We start from the raw sequence: 21,338 nt of genomic DNA, 5'->3' as shown, positions 1-21,338 counted from the left end.
CCTAACACGTGGGGATTATTTACTACTAATGACTTGCACACATTTGCAGGGCTCGATTCACAGAAAGCTCATTTTAATGTTGTGAATTATTTAGCTGCTTTGATTAAGCACAGATAACAAATCTGTATTTTTGTTCTAATTCACTGTTTTCCTCAATGAGCTGCAGCTATGAGCATCATCTGGCTCACTTTAAAAACTCTCTTTAAATATCATGCCTTTCATTCTTTTTGTTTGTCAGGTTTGACTATGCTATGAATTAAATGGATCTGGCTGCCATGTGCTGGAATTTAGCATAAGCATCTGAGTGTTTACTCACTTCAGCTATGAGGGAGACTTGGATTAATTAGCTTAGCAAACTTCCAGTTTGTAATTATTAAAGTGTAATTTTGCTACCATATGTCTACAGCGGGATATGGAAGATGGAGTAGATGCAGGTACAAGCAGTAACTCCCCTTGGGGAAAACAAACAAAAAACCAAACCAACGTAGAATGGCATTCTGGTTTCATCCTGTAACACTCCAGAAATCAAAGACAGCTTCTTGCTTAACCTGTTTTTGTGCTGTCCAGGTTTGAGTGGTCTGGAGACTAATAACAAGTCATCTTTGAATGTGACAGTGAAGTGTGACAGTTTAACTCCACAACTGGAGAAATTAAGGAGGTGTGCATGGTGTTGCAAATTAACATAAACCCTGTTTGCAGAAAAGAAGAGTGCAATTTCTTTAGCTTAAATCTCTGCAACAGGAAAGGATGCGCAAGTATTTAATAGACAGGAAAAGGCTGGGATCCTGTCACCAATTCTGCAATGTTAAACAATGCGTGTTGCAGACTGTCAGGCAGTGCTGCCCCCATTACCTTTGTCAGGGAAACTTCGTCTCATTAGATTCTACAGTAGCAGCAGCCGCCTGACTCTAATGAAGACTTTGACTGATCCTACAGCCTGGAGTGAAACTGGTTGTACTGGCTGTGACCATTATTTAAAAATCTTTCCAGGCTGCCAGATGTTTCTTTTCAGTTCTTTGGAGCTTAAAATGAACCAAATGTGATCCATCTCATATCAGGTACCTTGCTGTCAGAAATTAACTGGCTTGCAGTAATAAAGTAGCCCCATCAGAGCAGCTGGTGAAAGCAAGGAACTTTGTCAATTATTCAGAGCATGGCCTTCTGCTGTTGACAGTTCTAGTGAGCCTGGTACCAGTTCTACTTTGGCAAAGACTGAAAATAGCTCAGCTATTTTTGAACACAATCAGTTCATTTTAGCTGGGAAACTCTGGGTCGTCTTTTTTTCTGCTTGGACTGTTTCAGCAAAAATATGTCCAGAATGAAGCTTTCACCTGTATCATTGTATTAGACCAGCTGTAATTTAGTTTGTTCTTGTAAAACTTTGTCACTAGCCCATGCCTTCCGCGGCAGAGGGCTAGTCTGGCATTGTTACAGCAATGTTCTGGGGAGGTTTGCTGAGGGGCATCTCTGTGTTGACAGCTCTCTTCCATTGTTATAAATAAAAGCTTGCTTCTGCTGTTATAAAGGATAAAACATAGCCACAAAATAGTAAAGAAATTTCTACTTCCTGATTTTAACATTGTCAATTTAAAAGATGCTTTCACCTGTTCTTGTATACTGATCACCTGGGTAGTTGTCAACTGCTTTCCATAAGAGACAGCTCCTAATTTCCTTTTACTAGAAAATGCCTGAACAGTTACTTTTCAATAGTTTTCTACACATTACCATGATTAGCAGATTAACAGGCATTTCTGCATGCATTTTTAACATCTTCGCTATTTTATCTGTATTCATTACCAACTGTGTGCAGATTTACCCAGACAAAAATTATTCCTCAAGGTGCATAATTAGCATGTGTGCTAGTTCAGAGAGAGTCAAGACTAGAATATTTGAGAATTGATGCAAAGTTCCAAATAAGACAACCTGAATAACTTAATATGTAAGGGGCTTAACTGCTTTAATGTAAGTACTAGAGTGTTCTAGACTTGTCATGCTATAGTGTGCTTTTATTGCTGTTTACATGGCAGCAGCATGAAATCTTTTCTCCTATTCTTCATTTGAAATATATTTCAAATTACTAGACTTTTACTTGGATGGGCTGTATATGTTTTTAAAAATCCGTTATGGCTGAACTTCAACTGAACGTCTGGCTAGTCCTTGGCCACAGAGCTAAGCTTTACAATTTGAACATTAGATTACATTTTATTAGAATAAGTTATTATTCATAAATATGAATAAAAGGTGACTTATGTACAAGGTTAACTTCTTTTGCTAATGCTGATTCTGTTTTATACTTTGATTTTTATATTTGTTTTCCTGTAAATATATGTACTTATGATTATGTTACCATTAATATTTTAAAAGAGTAATTTGGAATGAAGATCTTTACAGCCAGGCAAATAGCTAAGTCACAAGAACAAACAGATACTGTATTGGAAAACTGTTTTCATCTGTAAAATAGTTTGACAGGCACTGTTGTTCCTAGCATAACCTTTGCTTTAGTTCAGGTGAAGGATGTGCACAACAAAGGATTTGAACACACAGACTTGGGGAGCAGTAACCCAGAAATGACTGTCACTGCTCAAGTGAGGTGAAGGTAGAAGCCTTCATGCAGGAGCAGCTGGAGCCTTGCTCCTGCAAACGCACAAGTAGTGTGAAAATCCAGGTGGTGCCTCCAGGCTGTAAGTGTGTGTTTGTAGGACTGGCTCCGAGCCCCTGCCCTCTGGTAGGTGTTCACAATTTGTTTAAATGATTACTTGTCACTTCTCCTGTTGACTATTCTGCTTCCTCAACTCCTACCTCTCCAGTTCCCCCAGCCACCACTGCAAAGAGACCACACTTAGTTTGACAGCTGTGATTACTTAAACTATCAGTTTGGGATAAATGTCCTTTTGAAAGGGAAGTCAACTCAGAATGAAAATAGAGTAGCATCTGAATTTATGGGAGAAACAGAATTATGCTTTAAACTAATTATCACTGGTATTCATTTTTACATATACTAGGTATTGATGGGTGAAAGCAATGGAAAAACTGTTCGGGGGGAATTCATGACAGTTGGGCTACATTTTTTGACCCATTGTTTTCTGTTTAGTGGCTGGTGGTATGCTGTGAAGCTCTATTAATATGGGTTTTCTTTCCTTCTGTCACTGGGGGCAGGTTCTTCAATGCACATGGATCAGCCTTGCTGCCAAGCTCTCTATGACTTTGAGCCAGAAAATGAAGGCGAGCTTGGGTTTAAGGAAGGGGACGTCATAACTTTGACCAATCAGATTGATGAGAATTGGTATGAGGGGATGTTAAATGGAGAGTCTGGCTTCTTCCCCATTAATTATGTTGAAGTGATGGTTCCCTTGCCTCAGTGATCATGTCATTCAAGCTGTGAATGTGATTTCATGACTGAAATGGATTCACAAATGTTCTGTCAGTGTGGCATTCTGTGAAAGCCTTGCTATTTGACTGACTTACTGACTTTTGTATGCGTCTTTTTAAAATGTATTTATTTTATATTCAAAAAAATTTCACCTTCCCTGACTCATCAACCTGCAAAAAAACCCATACCCAGTTTTTTTGCTTTGTGCCTTGAAGATCACTGTATGAAGTGTTTACTGGTAGCTCACTGTTGCTCCAAAAATGCATTTCCTTGCTATTATGGTATGTAGATTTTTTTTTATCTTTGGCTGCAATGATTTTACTATTGAAAACCATTTTTAAAAATAGTGTAAGTGAAGCTAACTGTAACCAGTTCCTAAGTTACTGATGTCATTGAGCTCTTTTCATTGATCACACTGTAATTTATTGTGAGTTAATCCACATTTCACACTGTATGTTGACAAAAGGCAAAGTGGTTGTTGTCAATATTATGATGTTGTTGTACTAAGTACAAGCTCTCAGCATTGAGAATTCCTATAATTTACTGACCAAACCAAATAAATATTTCTGTGGGATAAGACCAATGGTTGCTGCTTCTAATCCTACAGTTCTGGCATTTTTTTTTGAGCTGGAGGTCACCTTTGCTTAAAGCTGATGTGTTTAAGTGAAGAAAACAATGCTACATTAAAAATGCACCAATAAAGCCAAACTATTAGTTTTATGACACTTCTTAATAATCTTGCTCTCTTCCTACTCCTTGTGTGACATTTTATAATGTCTGTTAAAGTTTCCTTCTAGCAGGAAGAGAAAAATTCCTTTGAACTAAGTGGTCCTCGCTCCATGGGGTTTGTATAGAAGTCCATTGAGATAAATAGGTGAGTATCACTAGTGACTACTGCCAAGAAATGAAAAGTCAGTACACCCCTACTTCTTATATTTATTTGAAAGGGATAGACAAGGAGAAAGAGAAGACTAGGTGGGGAGGGAAAGATGTGCTGTAACTCCCAGTATGAAAAAAATCCTCAAAATGAAGGACAGACTCAGGCATCTTAAATACTATCAAAATGAAGACAACTTGGTTTTGTTAGCCTTCTGCTTTGCTTAGTAAATGCAGATGTAGTAATGACCAAAAAATTCACCAGCCCCTGTGGTACATGTAATCTTTTCACAACTGCTATCTGTACAAGACAAAGTGATGAAAAGGGAGCTGAACTCTTTATGGGCAAATGGGCTTGAATCTTCCTTCAGAGTTTCAAGGTCTACTTGGTTCTGTAGTCCAGTTGAAACAGCATTCTCTAGAGAAGAAAGAATTTCTGTGTATTACAGGTACAGTACCTTCTCCCTCTAAAAAATCATACTACCTTTATAAACAGGGCAGCACAGTACAATTTCTGAAGGTTTCTTCAGTCTGCAGGGAATCTTCCCTAAAGGCACCAGTTTTATTGTTTCAGAATCTTTTGAGCCACTCAAGATCAATGAACAGAGAACTTCTATTTAAGTTAAATAATGAAGTCCAAGACTGCTTTTATATGCATGAAAAATATCTTTATTAGTTAAAAAAGTTTTAGAAATCAAGATAAATAGAGCAGGGTTATAGCAGCAACTATTTCTATGTGAGCCATAAGGTACAACAAGAATTCAGATCTGCTGAAACACAAGTATTAAACCAGCATCTACTGCTGATGTCTCAAAACCAGACTTTTTAAATAATTTGAGAGTTCAAGCTAGTATAAGGAAAGCCTCACCTTAAACACTGCATCCTAACACAGAACAGGTCTTAAATTTAGAACTGAATACTTTGGCAAGGTAAGAGGCAGTCAAAAAAACTATTCCAGCAATGTCAGCTGCTCCCCTCCCCTCATGCTCTTAAAAAGAAGTGTACTTCATGTGGCTCATCAAGGCCCTTTCTTTGCCCTAGAGCCAGCAGGTAAGCATTTCAGTAAAAAGAAATTAAGAATAATTGAATGTAGTGTCCCCAGAGGCTGACTGCCTGGTTTGAAGAGTATAGGTCAGGCTTTACATGGACTACAGAGCTATTAAAGTTACAGTAAATTACATACTGGCCAATAGGCAGTATTCCCCCTGGCTGCCCAACAGACATACACAAGCAGTACTGCAGACTGCACAGATTTAGTACATAAGGACTTGAAGAGCAGATATTTTTGATGCCCCTTTTTACTACAGAGTTGGTGTTTTTTGTTTCAGCATTTTTTTCTAGCCCCTTAGAAAGCTGGCTTGTTGGGACCAGAGTGCTAATATTGCTAGTTACAGTACCTTCTCTGTTGGAATGAGATGCTTTTTCACATTTACAGGATACATCTGTCCAAGTTAAGGTTGATACACTGTGTCTAAGAATATACAATATTGAAACTGGTTGATTTCCAGGTGCTAGAAAACAGAAACAAGTACATTTAAATAACAGACAAGAATATTTTTACAACTTGCTTTTCATTTTAAAGTGTTTTACTCTAGGAAGTTCTCTAGCAAGTGATCTAGACCAGTTTCATATATTTCAGCATGAGGATCTGAGCAGGAAACATTTCAGATACTCAGCACTCTTCAGGATAGTGTTTTACCTCAGCCAAGCTCAGACTTGCTCAAGGTGCAAGCTGGGGTGTGATATGGCCCACACAGTTTCCCACTCAGGCTTAAAACAGATTATCTTTGGAGAAACACCATATCCAAACATTGAGAAAGCTGAGGCAGCCTCACACTCATTGTCAAGTACTTCACATCGTTTAGAAGCTTTGTAAACTGTTGTACCCTCCTCTGTTTCAGCAGGTCATGGAAATCAGATCCTTGTATTAAAGTAAAAATAACTTCACATGGAGCTTGTTCTACTGCTCTTTGTACCAGTGAATCCACAGACAGGGTCCAGTATCAGAAGGTAGGAAATTTCATCATGTTATAGCCAGTGTTGGGTTTTTTTTTTACAAAGAGGTCAGATAGGAGATGCAAATTCCAAGTTTCAGATATTGCAGAAGATACCAAAACACATAGTCTCTTCAGAAGTGTTTTCACATGACCATCATCTTGTCCACATTACATCACAGAACAGCTAGGATCCTCACTTCGCTGCAGAAATAAAATGTGAAGACATTAGGCTAATTAGTATGTGTACAAACTTAGTATTTATTGCTGGTTTCCTAACTGATCCTCATATAGGTGTGTGATGGTTTTAGTGGTTTGTGAATTTAGTCACTTATTAATAAAGCAAAGCAGGTTTTCAAGAGAGGCAGTACCTTAACTGTACTAGATGGTTTGGGGGTGGGGAAAAGAATACAAGCTCTTCAGAATTTGAGCCCATGCAATACATGAGGAGCCTACACCCTAACGAAAGCCTATCAAACTATATCAGTACCCCGATTCCAAAACATCAAAACTTAACTGGCATGCAGATTCATGCTACCCTAGTTAGGATGGTAAAAGCAAAAACCATGGAAACCCTGCCTTCCTTTAAAGCACAGCATGCTTTCTTTGCATCACTTTACCACATGCAAGAAGTCAACTGTTTTTTTTACTAAGTTGCCATTATTTCAGAACTACCAGTGCAGCAGAAGCATATAGGTACTAATGACAAAAGTTTGATAGGAATTCAGACAGGGATGACATTAACATTTGAGTGATAGTATTAGAATTGATTCTTACCATAAGTGTCACACAACTATTATAAAATTGCTGGTAAAACAGATCAGAGGTGTAAGGAAGAAAGTTACTTTTGCTTTTCATCATTGATTGCCAAACAAGCCATATTATTAGTCAAGTCAAATAAAGAGCCTTTAAAAGAAACCAATAAAACTTTGAGGAGAGGCCCTACCCTGAACACATAAAGCTTGTATCAGTAAGTATCTTCATAAGCCTAAAGCTTCAATGATTTTGGTGTATGTTGTGCATTAAGAGCCCAAAGGCTAGAATAGCATTACAGAACCTTTCACAATAGCCTATTTAACAGGGTCTCACCCTCCTTCAGCAAGAGACTGAGAAGCATCCTTTAAGCCAGGCAGCACTGTAGTAATAGATATCAACCCAGATTTTCTGTCTGAAAGCAGGACAAGGAACAGAACCAGGCAGCAGGCAGTAACTGCTTGTTCTTAGGTACATTTTTTCAGAAAGACCATACTAAGGTACTTAAGTTTCCAGACAGGTATATTATGAAAATATCTAGGAAATGGTGGTGACTTTAATACCTGGTGCAGTAAGATGCAAATCATTGTAACTGTGTAGGATCAGTTTTAGGAAGAGCTGTGGTAGCTCAACATGCTGTGTCAGCAGGAGGGAGAGAATGACTTTTTAGCTAGGCATCCCCTTGCACTTAGGGCCTTGGAGTTTGTACTAGCAAAAGGGACTCAGTGCTATTTCAAGTCAAGAAACAAACCAACTCAACAGTCAAGTACAGTCTATAATTGTTCAGTTATAACCAGTTTAAAGCCCTTGTATTAGTTCTGTTGAAGATACCTGACTACTAATATAGTGAAGTACACTAGGAACAGCCTATATGCAGAAGTTCAGACTTGTAATATGGTCAGTCAAAAGCCATTTGGAGGGGCTAGAGTGTCTTTCACAGGGCATTACAACATGCCAGTTGTGACCAAAGGGTCATAAGTATATTGGGCACAAAACATGCTTATTCCATTTAACTACATCAATTCCATTAGCATGACCTGCATCTCTGCTGAAGTTCCACTTGGAAAGTATTGAAGAAAGTATTTACAACTGAAGCAAGGCTGAGATATTTATCTCGCACAGCAAAGTAAGAAAAAGTAGTTCCTTGAAATGAGCTGTAACAGAAGTGCCTCAAATTTGTGCTTGAATTTAAGAGGGACTTAGGCAATCAATACACTAAGAACTTTGATTTCAGCCTTTTAATACTTTTGAATGGAAATACTAGGTTTCTTCACTGTGAATTTAAGTTATCTTAAGAGCAAGTCACAGACACTAGTGTGTCAGGTAAGTCAGGTAAATAAAGATATTTCTGGTTAGTGTTTGCATTCTGATCTTGGGGTCACAGCTTTTAAGTTTATTCATACTCAGATGTTCAGATGGAACAGACATTAAAGCTAGTATTTTTTAGTGTGTCAGTAATAAGAGACCAAACAGTTAATGCTACTATTTGATCATACTCAACCAGAGAATAAGCAAAACATCAATTCCACTTCTGATGCAAAGCCATGCAAGCTACATCCTACATGGGACAAGAGACTGCAGCACTATTAATGAAGCAAGTTTTCTATGAGATGACAAGCATGATTCTCACCATCTCACCTGCTTAAGGATGCTCACAGGAACCACTATCATGAAACCAAACAACATTTCTTTTTTCTTCTTCTTTTGGTCTGACATCAAGAAAAATGTTAAGAGTTGTAGAAGATGGAAGGTACTTGGGGAAGTATTTTCATACAGTTTTGAAAAATAGCCATTGAATAGCATGTATTTAAACTTCAAGCAGCTTACCTGGGATGAAAGCTCCATTTCACTTCCAGTTATTTCCTCATCTTGCTCACTGCTTTCTTCTCCTCTGGGTACATGCATTATCTTCCTCTCTGCGAGCTCCTAGAATACAATTGAATTGCCATCAAGAACCCTCAAGAATTAAGCACATCAAACAAGTTTAGTATTAGGACAGTAGAATTTATTTACTATCTCGCTTACCTCACCGTCATCTGTGATGAGTGTAACACCAATACTATCCCCAGCTCCCCAAGACTTCTGAGACTTCCAGACCAGATCAGTAGGACCTGGGCTTACACCAGCAGCTGCACCCCAGATCTGCAACAGATTCACAGTGAGCTTCTGAATAATCTTATTTGTAGCTATGTATGTTAGACTGAATCCTAATCTAACTATTAAGTACTTCAATACCAAAGATGTCTAGTAACAGAAACAGAACTGTGATCCCTGGCACGTCAGTTCTCTTCAGGACTACCAATAATGGTGGGGTTTGTGTTGGTTTTTTTTTGTTTTTAACTGAATACTGTAAAACAGTAAGTGCAGAAAAGTCTGTTAACAGCTTCTACCTGATGTAGAGGTAGCCTTGCTTGGACACACATACCACTTGAGTCAGAGCCAAGCCATAGTTACAGACATACTCATGGCAGCCATTTGTAGATACCTATTGAAGATAGCCTCTAGCCTGGGGTCACTCACAGATCTCTTGAGCAAGCTTGTACAGAGTTTGGAATACAGAGTGTAGAGTTAGGCTCTTTGATCACTATCTAAACATACTTCAGAGTGTGATTTTAGAGATACTGTTTAGTTTAGTACCATAAATCATGAGCTCAGCATTGCTGAACTGTAGTGGACTAAAACTTTTAGCAACAGTGTAACTCTTTACACAACTTATCACTAGAGTATGGGGAACCCTAAGAATAAACTAGAATATATTGAGTCTGTTCACAATAACAGCACATCCCAGTCTGGGATGATCCAAGTTCAATCCAAGATCTAGCTCTAAGGAAAAGTTCATTGGCGTTTCAGATCAAGTTGCTGCAAGGATTTTTCCCATCTCCCTCCCCACAAAAAATTTAAGGATTTTATTTCCTTAGGCACTTGCAGTATCAATTTGGTTTTCCTTATTACATGAATCTTTATTGTTATCTAACATAACAAGAACAGAGCTCCAGGTTTTACAAAACCACTACCTACTGTAACTACTTGGCCTGCCTGAAGAGTGAACTGTGACGGGAATTTGTATGTTACATCTGACACATTTCCAAGATGTCGTCTTAATGCCCATCCATGTAGTGGTTGATCCTGTGAGACAAGAAATTTCTCTCAGTATTACAGACCAACACCATACCATACAAGTGCAAGGTTCTTTCCAGATTCAAGGGTCAGTTTTAGTCCCACTCCTGCAGCACACAAGAAGCTGATCAATTCTGAGGAAGCCTTCAAGTTTCCATTAAAGCCTCCCTATGATTTCTCCCTGTACTTCCTTCGGACTACTGTCCCACAAGTTTAGGCACACCTATTCTTGCCTTCTGTTGAAGGGGGATCATGATGCTCTTCAGCAGGGAGATTCTGATAAATGAAGTCTGTCATGCCCACCTCTCAGCTTGGGCCATATATAACACATACATAGCAGCATGTGAAGATTTAAGGCATTTCAGGCTGAAGTGGCTAAACTACCAGTCACAAGTTTTGACGCTCTGAGGATTAGTTCTAATAATTCTGGATTTGCAGACTAGAATAGGCAAAGAATTATCATCTAATGGGTCAGATAAATCCTCTGCATGGATTAGACAGTCGGGTCTATTCAACCTTTTAGCTGTTTTAAGCATTTTTAAGTAATAAGAAGCTCTCATTATCCAATTTACCAAGCACCTTATTTAGTTCACTGAGGATAAGTAGTACTTCTTGATGGCACTAGCCTGAATCTGATGAGTAACGGCAGAAGGTGTTAGATTTCTGCATCACAGAACCCCAGTGCACCTCCCAGATAGCCCTGTGAACAAAACACCTTGCAGTACCAAGAAAAAAAGAATCAGTCTCTAGTCTTCTCTTGACAGCAGCCAGGTTAGCTGAGAAGTCCCCACTTTGAGGTTTTTTTGGCAGTACTCTTCCCTCATGTCTTCATCCTTCCCCATTGCCATCTCTCACTAAGCTACAAGTTGCTTTACAAGCAGTCATACTTTGCAATGAAGGTCATGCAGACTTGAATGAACAGAAGTACCTCATCAGAGGTGTTTTTAAGCCTCACAAATTTCCCATCTGCATCGATTTCTTCAATAGATACATTTCCAGAAGATGAAGCATGCTGAACGATCTTAAATCCAGCACTATGCCTTCTCTTTTTAGCTTCTTTCATTTTCCTTTTCTTCCCGTGCAGGAACCATCGCCCTTGACTTGTTGCTTGAGTTGCAATGCTGTGTGAAGATGGACTGGATGACAGGTTTAGCCTAGAAGGGAGTTGGATAACATTCACTTGAGTATCCAGCATGCTTAGTTCTTCTCAGTCCTATCCTCCCACTATAGCCAAGCCTAAGAGCTTATATCCAAGCTTTCCCTAAAGTCTTCAATATAAGATTTTTAATGGCAAGAGTAGTTAAGTAGCTTGTTAAGTTCAGAATACAGCTCCAGCCCTAGAGTTCAGAGCAAGCTTATGTTGATAAGGAAAGATTCTTAATTGCAGTAAGCATTCCTTTAAATTCTCTACAAACACAATCTTTAGTGGAAGTAGTTTAAGTTTGACCCTTCCTAGCATGTAGTGAGAGCTCATGTTGTTCTCACCAGACAGTGTCTGGATAGTTGGGAGTTGATACATTTTCCCAGTTTCATGCATGAAACTTGAGCACTGTCTTTGGTATCTCCCTTGGATGTAGCACAAAGCTTTAAGAGAAAGTTGAGGGATGTCTAATGGACATTTGAACTTTATCAGCTGGGTTTATCAAGTTACTTCATCTTACTACACCATATGGTAGATGTAGGACGTAAATACAATCTACAGAAGATTATGCTTCAAGAACTAAATTATGGCACTAATGACATACTAGGTATTTATTTCTTGCCTCCTCCACATCCTGAAGAATATACTGTTAGTAAGCATAGAGATCTTGGATGAAGCAAGTTTTCATATGAAGATATTATCATAGCCTACCTCTGTTCCTCTCCTTCCAGCATCTTTCTGTAGGCATTTATTTCCAGATCTAGAGCCAGTTTCACATCCAAGAGATGTTCATATTCTTCCAACTGTGCTTGTGCCTGCTGCTGGGCTTCCACCATTTCTTTCTCTTTTTCAGCGATACGCCTTTGATGGAGATCACGATCATAATCCAGCATCTCCTGTAGCTCCCTTGCTCTGTTCTCCAAAGCAGCATTCTAAAATTCAGGGGATAGAAAAACCACTTAAACCATAACTGAAAATTAGAGAGGAGGGGCCAATATTTTGAATTGGGTATCTACATTAAAATAATTCTAAGGTTACACAAATAAAGATAGTACCTGGCTGTGATAATGATTAACTTGAGATGACAGAGCATCAATTCTCAGCTTTGTTTCCATCAGCTGCTCCCGAGCAGCATTAGCAAAGTCACTACTTCTTGCTGCAGATAGCTGGGCATTCTCCACCTATGGATAAGTCACTCATTACTGAGTTGCTTATGAACATGTACTTTAAATAAGGAAAACTGTTAAATAAGGAAAGCTGTTACATCTGGAAGTAGTTCTATTTTACTTAAGTGTGCAGATACCAATAAAGTCCACATCAAAGTTTTTCACTGCTTTTCAGGGAGGTTTACAGAAGTTTGACATGCATGTCAGAAAAAGTCAGCAATAATCCAGTAGTGAAAATGGCTGGATTAGGATATTTCAGTTACAGATGCATGAAGACTTTGTATAGATATTAAATAAATTGATTCTCCAGAAGAACAATGGAGAATACATTTAGAAGCTGCTTGTCAAAGCATGGCACTACAGGACATTAGGTGTGCATATCAAACTATTGCTCCTCCCCAAAAGTTCTATTACTAAACAGTTCCTGCATCCCTATAAGAAGCACTGAGCTATTTCTAGAGCAATTCAATCCTGAGATGTTTCAAGGAAGGATAAGGTAAAGCCATGCTCCTAACAAGAGGCACTCACAGAACTTCCAGTGGAAAAACCTGGACAGAAGCATCCACAGGAACTCACTGAGTTGGCATGTAAGTTGGAGTATAGAGCAAGCCAGAAGAACCAGGAAGAAATGAACACATGTACTTCTTTAGAGAAGTAGCAGATCATGTCATTCTGCACCAAGTATTAAAGAAGGCTTAAGATACCAATGCTGTACACTGCAACCAACCCAGAAACCCCAGGGATCTTGCCTATCAAGAGTATAATCCTAAAGTACTACTTTTTCCTGTGTATGTGGCCAGTGCTGGGAAAGAGGTGACCAGACCAGTTCTGGAAGACAAACTGTGAAGCTACTTCCAGTAGCCACCCTCTCCCCCTTACCCACTACTAGCAACTGGGAAGGGACATTTGCACTCATACATCTAAAAGTGCTCTTGTAGAACTAATACCTTATTTCATGCATTTTAGTAAAACTATAATCAGTAGATTGAGTTTTATTCAAGAATACTGAAATTACTTAATACAAACATAGCACACCTTGGTCCTGAATTTGTCAGAAGTCTGAATTATGATCTACTTCGTTAAATTAGCCATTCCAAATCACTTCTCAAAGTGACAGTATTTATGCTTGAACCAGTTTTGTTTGGGACCAAGCATTCATAGAAGTTGTCAAATTTGACACTGCTTTGAAATTCCATAACAACTTTTGCCATGAAGCTCTGCACTGAATGGGGGGGGCAGTCAGCTATTTATGCTAGTGTGACTTTAATCACATCAAGGTGCAGAGAACTTAAGCTTTGTTTTATTGGTATCTTTTACAGACTCACTTTTGCACTGAATGTTCGCTCCAGCTCCTCTTTGTATCCTTGAATTTGTTCTTCCTGTTGTTTTCTGAGCCCCTGAAGAACATTCAAGAGCTTACTCTCAAGTTCCCTCTGACAGTCTGATTCCATTTCTGCTATCCTGCTCTCGTGGACTCTTTTTGTCTCCTTGAGCTCCTAGGAGAAAAAAATTCTGAGAATAAGCAAGCTAATACAGTTTGATTTGAGACTGGACTTACTGTATCAGCTTAACAAGTCATTCAATATTGGAGTGGATTTATCACTGAGTGCACAGTAATTCATCTTTGTTCAGATCTTAGATATTCATCCTTTAGGTTGGATACTTCTACCTTGCTAGCTGTGCTGGGTTGTTTTGCTACCTCACTGCTAACATTGCTTGAACTAATAAATGCAGCAGTTTGTAGTCAATTAAGACTAAATTCTTTGAACTAGATTGATTTCTCTGCTTCTCTTTAGTTAGAACACATGCATATACACTTCAGTCTCTTTAAGCACTGTTACTTCACCTATTGTTTTATTCGAAGTAATAGCAGTTGGTTAAAGAAACTGGAATTCTCTATCACTTAAACCACAGACTTGGAGATTCCTTCCAGTCCGAAGGAAGTTAGTTTACATTCACATGGTTTTTAGTGCTATGTACTGACTTCTCACACAAAGGTTACCAGACACCTTTGATAAGTGTTAAGGAAGTAGGGAACATAAGTTGCTTATTAAAGAAGATTTAACTTCTTCAATTTTAGGCTTCTAGCAAACATCTGGAATCATTTAACGTCAATATATGCACTTTCAGTTACACAAAGTAGTATATTGGGATTGTAGTTACCTTCAGAAGTGCAGTGTGAGAAAATTATCTCATATTCCAGATACCTATTCGTACTATGCCAGTTAACATGAGGTTGTGTACTTTCTTGAAGTCTTCCTAGTTAGGTGGATTTTATTGACTGGTGGAGTCATAGGTTGACTCAGCTAGTTACCTTTTTAAGGATAAAGCACATCTTAACATTGCTTTTAAGTGCATCCAGGGATCATGGACACCTAAAAAAATCCTTGTTAATAAGCTAAAACATACATCTTCGTGAAGGCGCTTCTGGAATGTCATTTGTTCCTGCAAAGTTTTCATATGATTTTCCAGGTCCACCCTCTTCAATGTTTCACTGTGGAGATGCTTTTTGGCATCCTCCAGTGACAGCTTCAGCTAGAAAAAGACATCAGGATAATCAAAATTGAGAGGTCATTTATCCAAACAAAGACAGTCAACTTATTACAGGTCATTCAGCTTCATTCCACAGCAATCAAAACACGCTACTTAAGTTGGTTACTCTAAATTCTTACTTCAGTGGAATCCAGCATATTAGCAACAGAAAGAATCCTATTTGCTACATAGGCCAGAGTTCCCACAAAGCAAACAGAGCAGCCCTTAATCCCACCAGCTAAACTTGACTCCTCAAAGTAGACTTCTGATGAATCGATTGCACCATCCATATACATTCCTCCCCTTCACAACACTAGGTAGGGCAAACTTCTCCCTAACTTCTGATATCATTTGTTTGATGCTTAACAAATTAAATCCTCCAAATATAGCCTATGTTGACAAACTGTTATACACTTCCACTGTTGGAGTCTGCTGCTTTAATGATAAACAAACCAACGAAAAACCTTGTAAGTTTTCATCCTAAAGATTTGAAATTAGCTTGTTCAATGATCACACTAAAGCATGAAGATACAAAAGCTATGCTCTTAGAAATGCATTGATAAAGTAGTAACTCCAGCAGAGTTATCTTTAGTAGCACAAGAGACTACAAAAAAGTAGTCAGAACTTCTTATTTATACTACCTAGATTTAGGCATAGCGAAGCAGGCTCCATCAAATGCTTCCTTTGCTGACATGTTAGAGAATGCTACAGGGGCTACAGCAGTACACATTTCCACTTGCTTTGCCCTTAGAACAAGAAACATGACATACTGTGGTCATAAAATAGAATTAAAGGTACCCACAACAGGTGGAAGTTTTAACAGACCAACTATCAGTAGCATTTGCTTTCAGCAAGATTGTAGAAATCTTTTTGTCCACCTGCCATTGCCATAGATAACAGTCTTTCTCTGCTTTTAGATCTTAGTAACTAGTTGGGGAAAAGCAAGCAAAAGCTTCAGGAACAAAAGCAAAGTTGAAATTCCAGAACAAGCCTTACAGTGACTATTCGATCCTTTAATTCACGAACATCATTCTCCAAGGTTCGGTTCTCATTCAAAGCTGTTGCCAAGTCAGCTTCCTTCGCATTCAGCTGAGCATCAAGGTCTCTCATTCGAGCCTGTGCCAGGTTTAAATCAGCTTCTTTTTTTGAATTCCTACAAGTGAAAGTTTTACACTCGTAAGTTGCAGTCGGCAAGGGAGAAAGTTTGTTTTTAATGTGTTTACCTTCACAGGGGTCTGTGGCAGAACTGAAACAGAAAAGAGGTTAACACTTGCAGTGAGAGCACAGGGTAGGCTGTAAAACAAACCAGACAGGCCCTTCAGACAAGCATCATTTGTTTAACCAGAAAGATTTCTGACCCAGTTTCCAGCTCATTTTGTGTGAATCCTATGTGGAAGCCAGCTATTTTCCACAGCATTACCAGAGAGGGAAGGGATGGCACAGACCACTGTCTCTACAGGGAGGGACTAGTCACACTCAAAGCCAAAGTTCACCAGACCACAGTGACCTGCCACCACTGAACAAGCTGCTCACACAGACATCTCCTTTCAGCAGAGGCTGCCACCAGCTTCCTGGCAAACTGCCTGTTGGCCATGAAAAGGCACCACTGCTGTGGCCCCCAGGGCTCTGAGCCCAGCACACTCCTCACCAGGAGGGAACAGCCATGGAAGCCACCTCCACCGCAGGGGAGGCCCAGCAGCGCCTCAGGGCAGCCAGGCAGGGTGCCAGCAGCTGAGGCCTGCCTTCCTGAGGCAGGGTGGCGGGCGATGCTGGTCACACACGGGGGCAAAGCACGCTCTCCTCTTCAGGCAGAGGCAGATCCCAGCTCTGGGTGCCAGGCAGTATCATTCCTCATCCCCCACAGCCCCCAGGACATTCCTGCCCACAGCACAGGAGGAGTTTTGTCCCCAGGAGGGGGCCTCCAGCCGGGCCCTGGTGAGCAGGCTTGTCAGCCCCACATCCCCAGCTGGGGCCTCACCTCCTACAGCCCCTCAGCTCCTGCCACAGGGCAACAAACCCCCACAGCAACCACCCTTCCCTCACAGCAGCCCTGCAAGGGACTCTTCTCCCTCAGGAAGGGTCACACACTCTTCCCTCCTTCACACCATGGCAGTTACAGGGTGCAAGAAGCTTTGCCTTCAGAAGAGAGCCATTTCCTTGCACAAATACCCAGGTACAAAGCCCTCAGGTACCACCTGGATGGCCAGCACAGTTTAAGTTGCCAGTTTTACTGGACATCACAGTAGGTAAGTGCTGGGCCCACAGTGAGTTCTTGTCAGAGAAAGGGGCAATAATTTCCTAGACCGCTCTAACTTCTAAAATCCTTGCAGTTGCTTGACCACTATCCAGAGCCTGACTTCCTGCTCAAAACTCAAATTTGAGATTGCAAAGGGTGAAGTGTTCAGTTTATTTTAGCAAAATCTGTTTTGCCAAGTGGCTAAGTTGTGATAATTCATACAATGAGTTTTCCAGTTGATAACTGAGCAGACCAGTTGGATAGACTCCAAAGTCAGTCTGCAGGAGTGATCAGCTCTAGAAAGCTTGGACTGCAAGGAAAGATTGGAAAAAACAAGGGCTGTTTAGTCTAGAGAAGAGAAAAGTGACAGGAGACATAACAGTCTTTACATACATGAAAGACTGCTGCATAGAGGAAGAGAATCTGTTTTCCATGTCTGTTGTGGAAAAGACAGGAAGTTGCAGGGTTAAACTGCAGGGAGGAATATTTGGGTTAGATGTTAGGGAGAGGAAACTAACAGTAGTTCAACACTGAAGCACACAGCCTGGGGGGATATTCTGGAATCTTCATCATCTGGAATTTAAAGAAAGGGTTACGAAAATATCTGCTGGAAGGGATGCAGATATGGTTGGTTCCAACACAGGCCTGAGGCAGGTGGATACATCAGGTTCTTGCTCAAGGCCATCTCTAGCCCTGCTATGCAGAGACATTTGTTGATTGTGTCCTTGTACTTCATGACCATGACACAAAACCAAATGTTTTGCTAGCAGAGTTATTTATTTTTTTCCTAGAGTCTGAGGAGAGAATAACTCTACTGGGGTAACAATGAAAAACAAGATAACATGTTGTAGTTTTTTTTAGTATTTGCAGGTTTCTTTCTTTTTTAGGTATTAATTAGTCACCTTCCTTTTGGGATCTGTTATCACTACCTCTCATTGCAAGTATTAGTTATGATATTAACAAGCATATCAATAACACAATGATAATATTGACTGTTTCATTCTACAATAATATCAATTTCATTCTGCAGTCAAAGTGTGTGCCAGACTGAAATTCCATTAGTATCTGTGTTTTAACTCTGTGGTTTGATGGTCCAGTTTCCTGATGCAGGCCTCTGACAAGCCAGGTTCAGGTTTCCTATATTCCTTCCTGACAAATATTATTTTCAGAGAACCCTGAAGCGAGTCATTTAATCTTTAAGAACAGCAATTTAACAAGTCTGGCTTTGACAAGAGCATTTACTACCCTTTTAAACCAAGTTTGGGGTTCTGAATGCCATTTCACATTATTATACAGCAAGCAGTGACAATTACAGTAGTCTACAACATTCCATATAGCAACCATTCCAGAGCTAGGCATGCCTTATTGACTATCAATTGCAAGCAATAACTTTGAGGCACTGCCAATCACATTCCTTGTAAATCAGGGTGTCACACATGCTTGACCTGGAACATTTAAATAATTTTACCAAAAGAGTTCAGGTATATTTGAAACAGACTCCAGTTTGACAAGACTAGAGGACACAAACAGCACTTGGAGAATTCATTCTTACAGCTTCAGCTTGCTACACTGCATATGTCAGGTTCAGTAGCAAAATGCACATGGGCTCAAGAAACTGGTCTTGTCTTTCTCTGCTGTGCTACTGTGGCTGCTTTGACCTTCCTCAGGGTCCAAATTCATGCTTATCCACAACTCCTCCTCCCCAAACATCTTTGGCCTACTTCCAGTTACTACTGTTTAAGTCATAAGAAAAAAGCTGAAGTGCAAGCACACTTCATAGTTGCTGAAGTTTTAAGTCTCTTTACCAGTGATTAATAAGAACCAATGGTTAATGCTGTAGGGAAATTATCTGGTGACATTCCATCCTATAAGAGTTCCAGGTTATTTAAAGGGTGTATATATAAAGGGCACGATACCCTCAAAGTAGTTTGTTCCAAGTCATCCGAGACATCTGCAGTTAGGCAGCCCAGATGCAAAACACCCAGCTACAAAACACACAATATTAGGACTTCAGTCTAGTCCTTTCAGAAAGCAGCATGCACACTATGTATCATTTCCCATGGGCTGTAAAGTTAACCACTTCTAAGACCTAGTTACTTTAAAGTAAAAAAAAAACCCCAACAGTCCAGAGGATTGCATACTTGCCAAGCCTAAAGCTTTATAAACAAAGCCACAGTTATACAAACACAGAGAGCAGCAGAAAAGTTTTAGAACTGGCATTACCCCTCTCTTCACTGTCCACTCCAGTGGCTGGTTAGATTTATGAAGTAGATCTATGAGCCAAAACCCAGCATGAATGAGACAAGCCCAAGAACTTCTAAGCAGCTGAAGACAGAAGCTTTTTAGAGTAAAAACATGTTTTATTCCCAAGTAGAACAGCTACTTAAATCCTACTGAGCCTATGAGGGGGCAATATTTGCTCCACACAAGTGTTAAAAGTGGTGCCTGAAGTTGCTATGATACAAGTTTATAACAGGATTTAGGGGGCCTGTGGACACCCAAATTATTTCAAGTCTGTAATTGATTTAGCAGTACAATGGGGCATTAAAGTAACTAGTAGTGCTAGCACTCTGTGTATATCCATAGAGGAAACTTGAAGAGAAGGGAACAAGTGTCCAATCCCAACAATACCCACCTTCTTCCCCCCTTCAAGAGGATTTGACTGCACTTACACTGGGCCACTCCTTTGTTTCAGGCTTGGCAAGACTAGACAACAAGGTGATTCCAGGCTCAGGATAGAAAGAAGCTTGCAAGAAAATCAAGCCTGGAACAGCAGCAGTTCATCCCATTAGCATGTAAATCAAGACCTAAAAGCCACTAGAACAATTTCTGTGTAGTACCAGCTTGACCCAGGTAAACTATACTGCTTACAGGACTGCCTCCTCTATGTACTCCCCTCTAGGCAGTCTCTGAGCTAATAAGCCCCCCTAAAGATTCGAGCTGACTCCATACAGAGACTCCTTCCCCCATACCCATAACCTAGATGCTTTGCAGCACAGCAGCTCCTTAAGTGCTTATAAACACAGGTGTGGTGCCAACCCCTGTCAGCTATGCATTCGTGCAACACTATCCCCATCAGGCCCCCCACCACCCAAAGCCTGGGGGAGCCCCATGCCCACCCCCGGGAGGTGCTGGAGTGGCCCAGCAGTCGCACAGCGGGAGGCACTCACCCTGCGGCACCTCTTCAGCTCGCCCCTGACCCCAGACGCTCCAGCCTCGCAGGAGCGCCTTTGGGGGGCCACCCCCGCCGCGACCCAGGCACCCTACAGCACCGAGGGCTCCCTCCCCAACACACAGCCGCTGCCAAGCGCCTCGCCCTCCCCTCGCCCCGCCAGAGCCCCGGGAGGCGGCGGCGCGGGGAGGCCTGCTCGGGGCCGCAGGTGCGGCGGGAGGGCCCCCGGGCACCCACCGACCTGCTGAGCAGCTGCCGGTGCTCCTCGCCGATCTTGCCCAGCTCCACCTGCAGCGTGGCCCGCTCGAGGGAGATGTCGTCCAGCGCCCGGCGAGCGTCGGCCAGCTCCGCCTCGTAGCAGAGCCGCAGGCCGCTCAGCTCCCGGTCGCTCTCCGCGCCCAGCTCGGCCAGGCGCTGCTGCAGCACCGCCTTGTCGGCCTCCAGCGCCCGCACCCGCTCGATGTAGGCGGCCAGGCGGTCGTTGAGCTGCTGCAGCGCCTCCTTCTCCTGCAGCCGGCTCAGCCGCGCCGGGGTCAGCGGCGAGGCGCCGGGGTCGGCGCGGCTCGGGGAGCGGCTCCCGCTCACCGGGGTGGAGGAGAAGCCCGTGTCCATGGCAGCCTGCGGCCCGGGCCCCGCTCCCCGGGACCGCCCCGCGCAAGACGCCCAGCGCCCGCTGCCGCCGCCCGCGTATAAATAGCCGCCAGCTGCCGCCGCGGCCTGCCGGGGAGGGTGGGCAGCTTAAAGGGCTAGGGCCGCTCCCCGCCGCGGGCAAGATAGACGGGCTGCTTTTTTATTTACTTATTTATTTTGTGTCTTACATATGCTTTGCTGCATCTCAGCAGCCCGATGGTGCTGCCTGGCGGGGGCGGGGAAGGAGCTGTCAGGAGAAGCCTACGGCAGCCCGGCGTTTTTACAAACCGGTGCAAGGGGTCGGGGTGGGAAAAAAATAATCCCGGATTTAGGAGGATGCGTGACAGCTGC

The 21,338-nt window shown here is 41.5% G+C and overlaps 2 protein-coding genes across 3 annotated transcripts in view; one reads left to right on the top strand and one right to left on the bottom strand.

The window, feature by feature from the left end:
- SH3GL3 (SH3 domain containing GRB2 like 3, endophilin A3) overlaps positions 1–4,090 on the top strand; it is a 54,361-nt gene extending 50,271 nt beyond the window's left edge. Inside the window, exon 9 of the mRNA XM_074837446.1 lies at positions 3,157–4,090. Coding sequence (XP_074693547.1) covers positions 3,157–3,362 — 206 coding nt within the window. The 3' untranslated portion in view covers positions 3,363–4,090. The remainder of the gene's footprint in view (positions 1–3,156) is intronic.
- An 802-nt stretch (positions 4,091–4,892) lies between these two features.
- On the bottom strand, positions 4,893–21,003 carry LOC141928851 (lamin-B3-like). Of its 2 annotated transcripts, XM_074837612.1 has the most exons (12): positions 20,599–21,003; positions 15,946–16,102; positions 14,827–14,952; positions 13,743–13,913; positions 12,307–12,432; positions 11,963–12,183; positions 11,039–11,264; positions 10,012–10,119; positions 9,019–9,135; positions 8,821–8,919; positions 8,632–8,702; positions 4,893–6,444 (listed from the first exon to the last, which is right to left on the bottom strand). In XM_074837612.1, the coding sequence occupies exons 1-11, from the start codon at positions 20,967–20,969 to the stop codon at positions 8,661–8,663; spliced, it is 1,764 nt and encodes a 587-aa protein (XP_074693713.1). In that variant the 5' UTR covers positions 20,970–21,003; the 3' UTR covers positions 4,893–6,444; positions 8,632–8,660. The 2 variants fall into 2 exon arrangements, with proteins under 2 accessions (XP_074693713.1, XP_074693714.1); XM_074837613.1 differs by lacking the exon at positions 8,632–8,702.
- Positions 21,004–21,338: the final 335 nt, after the last annotated feature.

Source organism: Strix aluco, chromosome 12, assembly GCF_031877795.1.
Source record: "Strix aluco isolate bStrAlu1 chromosome 12, bStrAlu1.hap1, whole genome shotgun sequence".
In the NCBI taxonomy this organism is placed as follows: Eukaryota; Metazoa; Chordata; class Aves; order Strigiformes; family Strigidae; genus Strix; species Strix aluco.
This window is presented reverse-complemented; position numbering and strand designations above follow the sequence as displayed.